The following is a 15,465-nucleotide window of genomic DNA, read 5'->3' on the forward strand; positions in this document are numbered from 1 at the left end:
CTTCTTTATTCTTTCTGGCATTCAGTCAAACTTTACTGACATTCAATCCAACATCAAATCTAATATAAGTTATAGAACCATTACGACGTTAATAGTGATTGAAATTTGATCTACAATACCAAGTATATCTAATCGAAAATTGATCGGTTGACATCACTGATTATTAGAAAAGAGTCATAAAACTCCAGAAATCGATTGTGTTGGGAAATGTTAACCGTAGTTGTTCCCCTATACACTACTCTCATATATGTTTCTTTTTGGTAACGTAGTAACCCACACACATCCACACAAACTGCTCATTCATTCATTCATTCATTCACACACACACACACACACACGCACAGACACAGACATACACACACACACACACACACGCACACGCACGCACACACACACACACATACATACACTCAAACCATTTCTTTGCTCTTGTATTGTAGTTTGGTGTTTCAACAGATACTTATGTGCATGTATGTATATTATATGATCATTGTGTACATATGAGAACACACATTAGTAATCAAATATGCCAACTTTCAATATCACATTAATGTATAAAGACACTGAAACATAAGTGACAATTAGGTATATTGTAGTACTATTGCATATCAAAGTTGTGAATGCACTGGCATATATAAGCCGTAATGCAAATCCATGAAGGAAAACTATTGGGTAATCATGTTTTGGTCCATCAAACATGCATTAAAAATTGTTCTCTTCTTCTGAATATCGGTAGTTACATGCGTGTAAGATGATGAACAGGCCTATAATAAGTATATAAACTATAATATTAAATATAATTATGTACGCGACCTGCGTTTTGTTGAAACGATGAAAACCTTACCGCGGATACACAGCAGAACTATATACAGTAAATGTGCAACCTGTCAAGGTGTACTTTCAGTGTAACATAATAATTGTATATACTTACCCACTCCATTGTTTTTTTGATAGGGAGATACTGAATGCCAAGGTATTTTACAAAACGGACATCTCTTGGAACCCTTCAACATCGAAAGAGGCTGTCGGCAAGGAGACCCCCTTTCGCCATATTTATTTATATTAGGTATAGAAATTCTTGGAATTCTTGTTCGGACAAATCCTCTTATTAAAGGAATCGATATAGGGGATCTTGAATATAAAATTGGACAATTTGTCGATGACACTCAATTGTATTTAGATGGATCTCCTTTCTCTCTTAGAAATGCAATTCGTACTTTAGATATTTTTAGAGACATATCGGGATTGAAAATAAATAAAGAAAGAACAGAAACTATTGGATTAGGTCCCCTTGCGAATACCATGGCGGAAATGTGCAAACAGCTAAGTCTAGATTGGTGTGAAAACGATTTTGAGGTTCTAGGTATAATACTTAATAAACAACTAGATAATATAAAAAGTGTATATATACGGAAATATATGTGGTAGGATAACGGCTGTCAAAACATTAGCTATGTCAAAACTAACTAATATGTTTACCAGTCTACCAAATCCACCTAATGAATATATATTAAATATAAACAGAATGATTTTCTCATTTATATGGAAAGGTGGTCCAGATAGAATTAAACGCTCAGTTATTACCAAAAAAATTATACTGAGGGTGGGTTAAAATGATTGAAACATTAACATTTATTAAAGCTCTAAAAGTTTCATGGTTAAGACGCTACTTTCAATCAGACTGCAAATGGAAATGGTTTGTAAATAAATATATGGATAATGTAGCTATATCTAAAATGGGAGCCAATGTTGGTGAATATTTAAATAAAAATTTTAAAATCCTTTTTGGAATGATGCATTGTATGCATGGAAAGATCTTGTGCAAAAAACAGAAATTGAAACCTGTGACAAAATAGTTGTTCCTCTAGTTTTTGAAGGAAGGAAGAAAATATTTTATCTGACGATGCACTCAACAAATTTTATTTACGGTTATATGGCGTCAGGCATATGGTGAAGGACCACACATATGTTGCGAGAGGAAACCCGCTGTCACCACGTCATGGGTAACTCTGTTTCGATTAGCAGCAAGGGATCCTTTATATGCATCATCCCACAGACAGGGTAGTACATGCCACGGCCTTTGTTATACCAGTTGTGGAGCACTGGCTGGAACGAGAAATAGTTCAGTGGGCCATCCAGTTTAAATTATGGATTTCATGTAAACATGTTGGAGTTGGTGTTTGCTTTCGTGTGTATATAACTTTTTAAAAATGTTATATTAAATATTATTAAACGTAAACTTAGTAATATATATCCCGGCACACACGACGACAGGCGAACGGTGCCTATAATTCAAACCCTTGTTGTTCATTACACTAGTTTAAAGGTAAACTTAGTAATATATATCCCGGCACACACGACGACAGGCGAACGGTGCCTATAATTCAAACCCTTCTTGTTCATTACACTAGTTTAAAGGTAAACTTAGTAATATATATCCCGGCACACACGACAGGCGAACGGTGCCTATAATTCAAACCCTTCTTGTTCATTACACTAGTTTAAAGGTAAACTTAGTAATATATATCCCGGCACACACGACGACAGGCGAAAGGTGCCTATAATTCAAACCCTTCTTGTTCATTACACTAGTTTAAAGGTAAACTTAGTAATATATATCCCGGCACACACGACGACAGGCGAAAGGTGCCTATAATTCAAACCCTTCTTGTTCATTACACTAGTTTAAAGGTAAACTTAGTAATATATATCCCGGCACACACGACGACAGGCGAACGGTGCCTATAATTCAAACCCTTCTTGTTCATTACACTAGTTTAAAGGTAAAATTAGTAATATCTATCCCGGCACACACGACGACAGGCGAACGGTGCCTATAATTCAAACCCTTCTTGTTCATTACACTATTTTAAAGGGACAGACTCCAGTTTTTAAACACTAAGGCATTTTTTTCCCCACCTAGATCCTAATTTCAGCCCGCAAAAATGACACTAAGTCTGTGACGTTGAAATACCCTTAGAAATTTGACTAAAAACCGACCCCATAACCGTTACTTCTCAGACGCACGTGCGTCGTTCAAAATGTACTCTCCAAAAAACGTTCTGATACACGTAACTTCGACATAATTTATTTTAGTTAAATATTACATATTTCATTATGAAGTGACATTATATGATTACTAAATTATCTAACAGTAGGCGACCCTATTCTGGATTTGCAGTGTTGACGCTAAAGTGTCTCAAGTGACAATTATGGGGTTTAAAAATGTTCGGTATCCATTATGTCCTCCTCGTGCTGCAATCACAACTGCACAACGACGACGCATGGAGGCAACAATACTTTGAATGGTAGATTGGGGGATGTTTTGCCATTCATTCTGTAACGCCAAGTACAGTTCCTGTAGTGTTCGTGGCGGAGGGTTCCTTTGGCGAACTCTGCGATCCAGGACGTCCCAGAGGTGTTCAGTTGGGGATAAACCTGGCGATCTTGCTGGCAATGACAGGACACAAACGTTATTTTGCTGTAGACAGTCGTGGCAGACATGCAATGTGTGGCCTGGCATTGTCATGCTGAAGGATACTACGAGTGACGTTAATCTGTGGAACAACATGATGTTGCAGTATCACGTCCTGGTAGAGCTGGCCATTGAGCAATTCATTAAAACTATCAAAACTATGCCTTAGTGTTTAAAAACTAGTGTCTGTCCCTTTAAGATAATAATAACAATTCCGGCAACTCAAAAATTGCACGGGCAGGTCAAAGTGCAGATATGACCCGTTCGAATGATAAGTAAAACAAAATTGCAAATGCACACCCTGTGTCTGGGAGGGTTCGGTCGAACCCGCCTCTGTCCAATATTAGACTATTCATATATAGCTGTCCAGGGAAAATGTAGACAAAAATGAATGGGTCCGCTAGTTTTATAATCGAAACCTCATTTTCCCCGGATCAGAACAATACTACGCCCATGGGTTTGATTGGTATCAGAAATGTGTTTCTTATACAGCCGCTGGTGAGAAGATTATTCGTTACTTACTTACTTACTTACTTACTTATTCGTTACTTATTCGTTACTTATTCGTTACTTACTTACTTACTTACTTATTCGTTACTTACTTACTTACTTACTTACTTACTTACTTACTTACTTACTTACTTACTTACTTACTTACTTGTTTGTTTGTTTGTTATCAGAAATGTGTTTCTTACACAGCCGCTGGTGAGAAAATCATTCGTTATTTTTGTAGCTATGCGCCTAAGGTAATATTAGGGCTACGATCGCTTCGTACAACGGGGCCCAGGTCACCACTGGCATACATCCAATGAAAAACTATAGGATGGAAATCGATGACATTGTCACGTATTGTTAACCTGGCAAACATGGGTCTGTGACGCGTAAGTTTAACGGTCGTAAGCAACTTTTATCCGAACAAGACGTTAAATGTGCTTAAACCTGGTTTTTGAGGATATGAAAGAAATAGAATAATATACTCTTCAAAAAAAGAAACGCAAAAGGGTACAAATGGGTTATAACTCCGATTTTATGTTTCCTACCGGTTCATGCTTTGTGAATATAAGGTCATTGCATGTCCCAAACACATTCCCACGGTTACATTCGATAAAACGCAGCTACTGTACAATAAAGTTCCAAAATGTGAATATTCGCAAAAACGCAGCCACGTGCAAACCATGTCACCACTGCACGTGCGTTGTCTGCACGTGCAACATGAACACCGACAGTATAAAAGTGCAGGGTGTTCGCTTGCCTGGCCTCTGTATCTGGCCGACAGTTGACAATCCAGGACATGCCACGTCTCAGTGAACCGCAGAGAAACAATGCCATCGGCCGACTAGACGCAGGCGAATCCAGAACGGCCGTTGCCAGGGCATTCCATGTGTCCCCAAGCACCATCTCCAGACTGTGGGACCGTTACCAGCAACATGGATCAACACGTGACCTCCCTAGATCCGGTCGACCACGGGTCACTACCCCCGGGCAGGACCGCTACATCCGGGTACGCCACCTTCGGGAACGATTGACTACTGCCAACTCCACAGCCGCAGCAATACCAGGTTTGCGCAGGATATCCGACCAGACCGTACGGAACCGCCTACGTGAGGTAGGAATTCGTGCCAGACGTCCAGTTCGAGGTGTCATCTTAACACCACAACACCGTCGACTCCGACTGCAGTGGTGCCAGATTCATCGACAATGGCCTCAACTGCGATGGAGACAGGTGTGGTTCAGTGACGAGTCCCGATTTCTGCTCCGACGTCATGATGGAAGATGTCGCGTGTATAGGCGTCGTGGTGAACGTTATGCGGCAAACTGCGTGCAGGAAGTGGACAGATTCGGCGGGGGTAGTGTCATGGTGTGAGCAGCCATCTCACACACTGGCAGAACTGACCTGGTCCACGTGCAGGGCAACCTGAATGCACAGGGCTACATTGACCAGATCCTCCGGCCACACATCGTTCCAGTTATGGCCAACGCCAACGCAGTGTTCCAACATGACAACGCCAGGCCTCACACAGCACGTCTCACAACGGCTTTCCTACAGAACAACAACATTAATGTCCTTCCTTGGCCATCGATATCACCGGATTTGAACCCAATTGAGCATCTATGGGACGAGTTGGACCGACGCCTCCGACAGCGACAACCACAGCCCCAGACCCTGCCCGAGCTGGCAGCAGCCTTGCAGGCCGAGTGGGCCACCATCCCCCGGGACGTCATCCGTACTCTGGTTGCTTCAATGGGCAGGCGGTGCCAGGCAGTTGTCAACACACGCGGAGGCCACACCCGGTATTGACTCCAGATGACCTTGACCTTGGTGGTGTGTCCTATCAGTTACTCACAATGGACTAGAGTGAATTGTGAACAATCCTGCAACATTTGGTAATTATCGGACTCACCATTCAATAATTAAATCAATTCTCCAAATGTTACGACAATGTGGTTTTGCGTTTCTTCTTTTGAAGAGTATACATTCGTGTCCGTTAGATACCGTTTATCTCACAATTCGTCGTTTAAAAACTATACATTTTAAAACAACTCATTGTTACATAAATGTTATCTAACGGCCACTCATGTATTATTCTCTCTAATAAAAAATTCTAATTGGACAAAAAAAAAAAAAAAAAAAAAAAAAAACCCGGGGGGAGGGGTGTAGTAGGCTTATGGGTATCCCCCCACCCCCACCCCCACCCCCGCCCTATGATTAAATTTTCTAAATATTGTTGTGTACTCCACAGTGAGTTTCCTGGCCAAGGCGGTGGATATCTCTGATAAAACCATCTTGTTTCAAATCTGGGACACAGCGGGCCAGGAGCGGTTCCACAGCTTGATCCCCATGTATCTGAGAGACGCCAGGGCAGCCATTGTCCTCTACGACATTACCAACGAAGTAAGGGAAATAACTCTTCTAGCGTTGTCATATAAGCGCATTATCGGTAACAAACGTAATGGCAAAATGCTCTCTATAAGCTGTTGTACATATATGCTGTAATAAAATGATTTAGATGTGGAGAGAGAGATAGAGAGAGAGAGAGAGAGAGAGAGAGAGAGAGAGAGAGAGAGAGAGAGAGAGAGAGAGAGAGAGAGAGAGAGAGAGAGAGAGAGAGAGAGAGAGAGAGAGAGAGGAGAGGGGTATGGAGAGAGGGAGAGAGAGAGAGAGAGGAGAGGGGGATGGAGAGAGGGAGAGGGGAGGGGAGGGAGAAAGAGAGACAATGACAGAGAGAGAGAGAGAGAGAGAGAGAGAGAGAGAGAGAGAGAGAGAGAGAGAGAGAGAGAGAGAGAGAGAGAAATACATAGGGAAAGACAGAGAGAGATACAGAGACTGAGAGAGAAAGAGACAGACACAGACAGAGCGGTAGACAGAAAGAGACGGAGATAGAGAGACAGACAAAGACAAATAGAGAGAGAGAGAGACAGACAAACATAGAGACAGAGACAGACAGACAGACAGAGAGAGACAAACAGACAGACAGAGATACATAGTCAGACATACAGAGACAGACAGATAGAGACAGGGCAGACAGAGACGGTGGCAGAGAGACAGAGACGGACAGACAGACAGACAAGCCAATTTCATCTCGAGAAAAACACAGTCAGACAGACAGATAGAAGGAGCTGGATAAGAGATGGACTAAAAGATAATTGATGTTTCTTAATACAGTCGTAGTTTAAATATAATTTTACTTATCAGCTGTAATATTATACAAACAACATTTAGCATGCATACATGCATACGTCTGCATGCAAACTATATACATTTTATACTATTAATAATAACAATACTACTACTAATAATAATAATAACAATAATAATACTAATAATAATAATAATAATAATAATAATAATAATAATAATAAAAATATTGATACTAATACTACTACTACTAATAATAATAATATATAATAGGGAAACATTTTATATTACAGAATTCGTTCCAAAATGTAAAAGATGTTTGGATAACCAAACTCCAGAAAGACGGACCAGAAAATCTACAAGTCGCCATTGTGGGCAGTAAGTTAGATTTGACGCATCTTCGTCAAGTTGATAAACAGGTACACCTTCTTTAACATGTGCAGTAAATTAGATTTGACGCATCTTCGTCAAGTTGATAAAGAGGTAAACCTTCTTTAACATGTGCAGTAAATTAGATTTGACGCATTTTCGTCAAGCTGATAAAGAGGTACATCTTCTTTAACATGTGCAGTAAATTAGATTTGACGCATTTTCGTCAAGCTGATAAAGAGGTACATCTTCTTTAACATGTGCAGTAAATTAGATTTGACGCATCTTCGTCAAGCTGATAAAGATTTTCGTCAAGCTGATAAAGAGGTACATCTTCTTTAACATGTGCAGTAAATTAGATTTGATGCGTCTTCGTCCAGTTGATAAACAGGTACATCTTCTTTAACATGTGCAGTAAATTAGATTTGATGCGTCTTCGTCCAGTTGATAAACAGGTACATCTTCTTTAACATGTGCAGTAAATTAGATTTGACGAGTCTTCGTCAAGTTGATAAACAGGTACATCTTCTTTAACATGTGTGGTAAGTTAGATTTGACGAGTCTTCGACAAGTTGATAAACCAAGTACATCTTACTTTACAGTAAGTTACATTTGACGCATATGCGACATTTTGTTAAAAAGGTACATCTTATTTATCATGTACAGTAAGTTAGATTTGACACATCTTTGACAAGTCGATAGACCAATACATCTTATTATTATTATAAGTTAGATTTGACGCATCTGCGACAAGTTGGTGAACAGATACATCTTTTTAACATGTGCAGTAAATTATGTTTGACACGTCTTCGTCGAGTTGATAAACAGGTACATCTTCTTTAACATGTGCAGTAAACTAGATTTGACGCGTCTTCGTCGAGTTGATAAACAGGTATACCTTCTTTAACATGTGCAGTAAATTAAAGTTGACGCATATGTGACAAGTGGATAGACCTATACATCTCACTTTACAGTAAGTTAGATTGGACGCAATTGCGACAAGTTGATAGAACAATACATCTCACTTTACAGTAAGTTAGATTTGACGCAATTGCGACAAGTGGATAGACTAATACATCTCACTTTACAGTAAGTTAGATTTGACGCAGTTGCGACAAGTGGACGGATCAATACATCTCACTTTACAGTAAGTTAGATTTGACACAATTGCGACAAATGGATAGACCAATACATCTCACTTTACAGCAAGTTAGATTTGTCGCATTATAGACCAATACATCTCACTTTACAGTAAGTTAGATTTGACGCAATTGCGACAAGTGGATAGAACAATACATCTCACTTTACAGTAAGTTAGATTTGACGCAGTTGCGACAAGTGGATAGACTAAGTACATCTTACTTTACAGTAAGTTACATTTGACGTATATGCGACAAAGGTACATCTTATTTAACATGTACAGTATGTTAGCTTTGACACATATGCGACAAGACAAGTCGATAGACCAATACATCTTATGATTGTAATAAGTTAGATTTGACGCATCTGCAACAAGTTAATAGACAGGTACATCTTATTTTACAGTTTCTTAAGAGATTACCATCAAAATACATATATTAAATCTCATTTTTCGTGTCGGGCTGAAGCCAAAATGCTAAAACAGCCACGAGTTGCAGCTTCAGTTGCATTGTTACTGAAATAATCGAAGATGCAGCACACGGATACTAAATGTAGAAATGCGCTTACTTTACCATGGTTGTTCCATCAGTTGTCTTCATACCTGCGTCAACAAATAAGGTTTACTGTATGCAACTTGATGGTATTAAAGGGACACACACATACAAAATACAAAACAAAACAAATAAACAAACAAACCACACACTATTTTTATTATTATTGATTACACTGATTATTATTTTTAAAATGCTATTTGAGTTGGTATGGCTTTCATCCGTAATAATATGTTTGATATGAATATTAACTTCATTAATTATAGAGTTATATGTCAATTCATCCGTTCCATTTTGATGGAATATGTGCGACAATAACTCTTTAACTGATCGGAGTTTTACATTTATTTTTTTCTTTCCTTTTTGTAACACCCAATAGCCGATGTGTACTTTTGTGTTGGGGTGTCGTTAAATATTAATTTATTAATTAATTCATTCATTCATTTATCCGTCCGTCCGTCCGTCCGTCCATTCATTCATTCATTCATTCATTCATTCATCCGTCGGTTCATTCGTTGGTTCATTCGTTGGTTGGTTGGTTCGTTCATTCATCCGTTCATTAATCCGCTAATTCACTCATTCATTCATTTATTTCAGAGAGCTGAGCATCTCGCGCAGAAGTACTGCTGTCTGTTCACAGAAATTTCCGCCAAAACTGGAGCTAACGTCGACAAACTGTTGTATGATATCGGTAAGTAAGACGGGTTAGGTCATTGCATTCAGGAAGGAAGGAAATGTTTTATATACGGTTTTACGGTTATATGGCATCAGACATATGATTAAGGACCACACATATATTGATAGAGGAAACCCGCTGTCGCTACTTCATGGACTATTCTTTTCGATTAGCAGCAAGGGATCTTTTATATGCACCATCCCACAGACAGGATAACACATACCACGGCCTTTTATATACCAGTCGTGGTGCACTGGCTTGAGCGAGAAATAGCCCCATGGACCCACCGACGTGGATCGATCCCAAACCGACCGCGCATCAAGCGAACGCTTTTCCACCGGGCTACTTTGGATTCAGGAAGTTCTATGAAGATATTAGCTATTGATCGAGTCACGAACTACGAAGGTTAGGGCTATAAACGTACGTGTCGTTTCTCGTGTCGTGAATTATACATTGACAAAGAAAGGGAATGATTTATTTAACGACGCACTTAACACCCATTTACAAAGAAACTTATATATATATATACAATTCTAATACAACTTCGTCTCGTCCCTAAATACATAATACTGTTTGTCGTGTCAACTAATATACATCAATGGAACACGTCATGGCTATGATAGTATGGGCCATGTGTCGGGTCATGTATTATACCTACCTAGCAGGTCCGTAGGAACTATACAATGGGGGGGGGGGGGGGGGGGGCACAATCTCTAGTGGCCAATTTTTTTTATTTATCATAATTGATATAGATTGGGTAACAAAATATTGTGTAGACCCTTTCAAGTTGGGCTATTTCTCTTTCTAGCCAGTGTATCACGACTGGTATAACAAAGGTGTGGTGTGTGTTATCCTGTCAATGGGATGGTGCATATAAAAGGGTCATTGCTGCTAATGACAAAAATGTTGCAGGTTTCCTTTCTAAGACATTGTGTACAAAACAAATTATCAAATATTTGGCATCTAATAGCCGACGATTAATAAAAATCAATATCCTCTAATGGTGTCGTTAACGAAAGTAAACTTTAAAGGTAGGGTCAACTCAAACAAGAGCCTTATGTGTTGGAAAGATGCATACCCGGACCACCAACACATACTGACACTTTAACAAATGAAAAACGTGTAATTTTAGAGTTAATAAACAACATTATTATTCCTGCTAACTGGGGGCAGCCATTTTGTTTAGTTTTTGTGACTTCCGGTGGTATAACTTGGGGCGAAGTGACGTCAGCTCCGTCCATCTCCTCTATTCACAGTGTAAACAAACGCTTTAATTTACGACAAGGCGAAATAGAACGAAATGGAGTTATAGTATTTTTCTTTTTTACAAAATCCAAAGAAAAAATGCATATTATTAGGCCTATTGGTAGGATACGTTCGAGCAAAAACGACCACTCACGATACCCAGGTGATACTTTTATTTTCTTTGGGACGACGTAATTGGCAGTTTTGTGATTTTTGATGGGAAAGTCTACTTAATGATGTGTTTTACAGAATTACTTACATTAATAAAGCAGGACGGCTGGTAATGTCCATTATGATTTGAGGGGTATCCGTGCGGTTATCACACAGTACCCTGTGATTTTAATAAAAGAGGCACGTCTTTTTAGTGTGTCTAGACACAGTGTCTGGGGACCGTCTAAATATACACCTGCAAATCAGGAACCACAGGTACAGACCACGGAAAGAAAAGACCAATTAACCAAGAAAACACTCCGATTATTATTTCAGTACATGGGTTAATTTATGTACACACCATAATACAGTTATTTCACCACTTTGACAATGATGGTTTATTTTGTATTGAAAAATAATATATAATTGTTGCTGGCTTACTGGGGTGGTTATTATTACAGAACATTGCGATGCATCCGCAACAATCAGGTATGGTTTGTTTCTTCAGTTCGAGAACTAATTCCTGGCGTGACACGTTAGGTATTACGTAACCACCAGCTCACCAAATCTGAAGAGGGCGTATTCACTAGGATGGTTCAAAATGCCTGCGCCCGTTATATATATATATACTACTCAAAAGAATTTAACGGTCAAAAATTTATAACCAAATAAGTTTCAGAGTGTATTAGATTGATGATGTGAACTACACCAAAAATTTAATTTATTGTTCCATATTTACAAAAAAACACAAATAAACGTCACTGTATACAAGAAAGTCACATGACATGCTGTCAAAGTTGAAGGTTGTCAAACATGGATTTTACACATTAGAACATTCGTTTAATAGTGTGTGAATCCACCCCTGGCGCGAATACACTCGACACATCGTTGCCTCATGCTGTTGATCAGACGTCTGAAGAACTCTTGGGGAATGGCCTGCCACTCTGCCATAAGAAGTTGACCCATATCATGAAGGTTGGCCGGAGGGGCATGGTTATCCCGAACTCTCCTGCCTAATTCGTCCCAGGCGTGCTCTATTGGGGCCAAGTCAGGAGAATATGCTGGCCAATCCATCCTGGCGATACCTTATTGTCTGAGAAAGTCCGTTACCACCCTGGCGCGGTGGGGTCTGGCATTGTCATCCTGCAGAACTGCCCCGCCGCCAATCTGCTGAAGACCTGGAAGAACCAACGGCCGGATAATCTCATTCAGATAGCGGATTCCATTCAGATTGCCATCCACCACATAGAGAGGGTCCTGTGGTGGATAGAGATGCCGCCCCACACCATGACGCTGCCACCACTGAACCGGTGACGTTGTCTAACGTTAACGTCAGCGAAGCGCTCCCCAGGACGTCTGTAGACACGAACCCGACCGTTGTTGAACTGGAGACTAAACCTGGACTCATCAGTGAACATCACTCGACCACACTGAACACGTTGCTACCGCAGATGAAGCGTGCACCAGTGACGTCTGGCCGTTCTGTGACGTGGTAGGAGTGGTGGTCGAACAGCCTGGCGACGGCAGCGTAGATTATTGGCTCGCAGATGATTGCGTATGGTTTGATCAGACACTCGAGTTCCAGTCGCAGTCCGCAGATTGTCACGTAATCGGCGTGCAGTGGTTGTGCGTTGACGTAGAGCCATATTGGTGATGTAGCGGTCCTCTCTATTTGTAGTGCTTCTGGGTCTTCCCGAACGTGGACGATTTCGAACAGAATTCGTTGCTTGGTACCATTGCCACAGTCGGCCAACGACACTCTGACTGACACCAAGTCTCAGAGCAACATTTCTTTGCGTATTGCCATCCTGAAGCCAAGCAATAGCCCTTCCTCGATCTTCGATAGTCAGTTGAAGTCGTACCATTGTCGAATTTGGAGTGTGCACCGTACACGAACGCAAGCTCCAATTATACGGAAATTCAGCATTGGGAACATGGAATACACATGCAAAGCGTGCAAATGAAGCGCTTTGTGAAAAAGCAAGTTATGGGCACTTAGCAGACCTTTCGCTTTCGCCCTAATTTACGTGCAAATGTATGCATGTTTTCGACATTAGAACTAGTCGACAGTGTCAGTGACAGTGGGTTTTAATTCATTTATGGGTTGCTTAGACCCACTTTCGTCAAAATGAAACAATACCATGCGTGACATTATGGTCTAGCTAATATAATTGACATTCAGAAAATAATGTCGAAAATATCGTCTGACCCTTAAATTCTTTTGAGTAGTATATATAATAGGCGTCTAATTTAACCGTTTTATTATTTAACTATACGATTAAACTTGTTGATATTATGCAATAATGTGCATTATATATCGTTGAATATGCATATCAGGCCAAATGCCTTAATTGTCCCCTCCTTTAACTTTAATTGTACGTTCTAGTTCTTGAACAGGGTGAGACGGAGCTGTATGTCGTGTCTCGCAATATACATTTTCTCTATTTCTGTTTCTTTTTTTGAACAGCGAATTCTCTCAGTGATACGGCGACCCGATCTCACGAAGTCCTCCGATCTTCAACGATTCATCTCGACGACTCCGACAATGAGGACAAGCAGGTCAAGGAGCGCAAGAAATGCTGTGCATTATTTTGACAGCATTAAAGAGGGATTCTCACAGTAGATGACTTGCTAAATGCGCCAACAAAATAGACTACAGGAGCTGATCAAGGAAATATTTTTTCGGAGTGAACTAAGAAAAATGGACCAACCTGTGTAAAGCGCAAAACAATGAAATTTTAAGGAGAAGAAAAAAAAGGTCACTTGAGTGTATTTAGGAGGGTCGGGTCTCCTGCGCTTTCGGACTAGGATCGATCCCCGTTGGTGTGCCTATTGGGCTATTTCTCGTGTGGGTCTTAACCATATGTCTGATGTCATATAACCGTAAATAAAATGTGTTGAGGGCGTCGTTAAATAAAACATTTCTTTCTTTTTCCGTAGTCGATGATTAATAAATCAATATGCTCTGGCTATGTCGGGGGCGAGACGCAGCCCAGTGGTAAAGCGCTCGGTTGATGTTCGGTCGGTTTGGGGTCGCTTCCCGTCGGTGGGCCAATTGGGCTATTTCTCATTCCAGCCAGTGCACCATGATTGGTATATCATAGACAGACCGTGCTATATGCTACCCTAACAACTAATGGAAAAATGTATTAGGTTTTATCTCTAAGGCTATATGTCAAAATTACTATATGCTTGATATTCAAGAGCCGATGATTGATAAATGAATATACTCTAGTGGTGTTGTTAAACGAAACAAACAAACAAAAAAACTGGCTGTGTCGTTAAAGAAAATAATGTTGTGTTAGTTTAATATTGAAATATTTGTACAAACACGCTTAATTCAACCATATACATCTAATTTTAGATTGTGTTGTGTTCTGTAGTGTTTTTTGTTGTTGCTATTTGTTGAGAGAGAGAGAGAGAGAGAGAGAGAGAGAGAGAGAGAGAGAGAGAGAGAGAGAGAGAGAGAGAGAGAGAGAGAGAGAGAGAGAGAGAGACAGACAGACAGACAGACAGACAGACAGTCAGAGAGAGAGACAGAGAGGTGTGTGTTAGATTTTGTTGTGTTCTGTAATGTGTTTTTTGTTATTTGTTTTAGAGAGAGAGAGAGACAGAGACAGAGAGAGAGAGACAGAGACAGAGAGAGACAGAGAGGTGTGTGTTAGATTTTATTGTGTTCTGTAATGTGTTATTTGTTATTTGTTTTAGAGAGAGAGAGACAGAGAGAGAGAGAGAGACAGAGACAGAGACAGAGAGACAGACAGAGGTGTGTGTTAGATTTTGTTGTGTTCTGTAATGTGTTTTTTTGTTATTTGTTTTAGAGAGAGAGAGACAGAGAGAGAGAACGCGCGCACGAGAGAGAGAGAGAGAGAGAGAGAGAGAGAGAGAGAGAGAGAGAGAGAGAGAGAGAGAGAGAGAGGTGTGAGTGTGAGTGTGTCAGAGACAAAGGGAGTGTGTTCGTTGTGTGAGCGCTCGTGCAGTTACGTGCACGTATGCAAGCTGGATCATACTAATTTACATAAACTGTACTTATATAATATGTCTAATTTTATTCTTGAAAATATTTATCTGAAATGAAACCAGAGTTTAGTGGAATATTAAAGTGTTTGTTGTTGTTCTGTTGTTGTTGGGGGTTTTGGGGTTTTTTGTTGTTGGTTTTTTTGTGTACTTTTGTTTGAGAGTTTTTTACTGGGGTACGTGTGTGGGGGTTTTGTTGTCTGTT

At 40.1% G+C, this 15,465-nt stretch overlaps 1 protein-coding gene across 1 annotated transcript; it reads left to right on the forward strand.

Annotated features, from left to right (window-relative positions):
* Positions 1-6,188: 6,188 nt before the first annotated feature.
* Positions 6,189-14,162, forward strand: LOC121387204 (ras-related protein Rab-5A-like; the record flags this gene model as incomplete). The annotated part of the gene is made up of 4 exons (XM_041518230.1): positions 6,189-6,368; positions 7,406-7,531; positions 9,770-9,863; positions 13,711-14,162. Coding segments are annotated over 4 exons (528 nt in total), but the record flags the coding sequence as incomplete, so codon positions are not given.
* Positions 14,163-15,465: the final 1,303 nt, after the last annotated feature.

This window comes from Gigantopelta aegis, chromosome 13, assembly GCF_016097555.1.
Source record: "Gigantopelta aegis isolate Gae_Host chromosome 13, Gae_host_genome, whole genome shotgun sequence".
In the NCBI taxonomy this organism is placed as follows: Eukaryota; Metazoa; Mollusca; class Gastropoda; order Neomphalida; family Peltospiridae; genus Gigantopelta; species Gigantopelta aegis.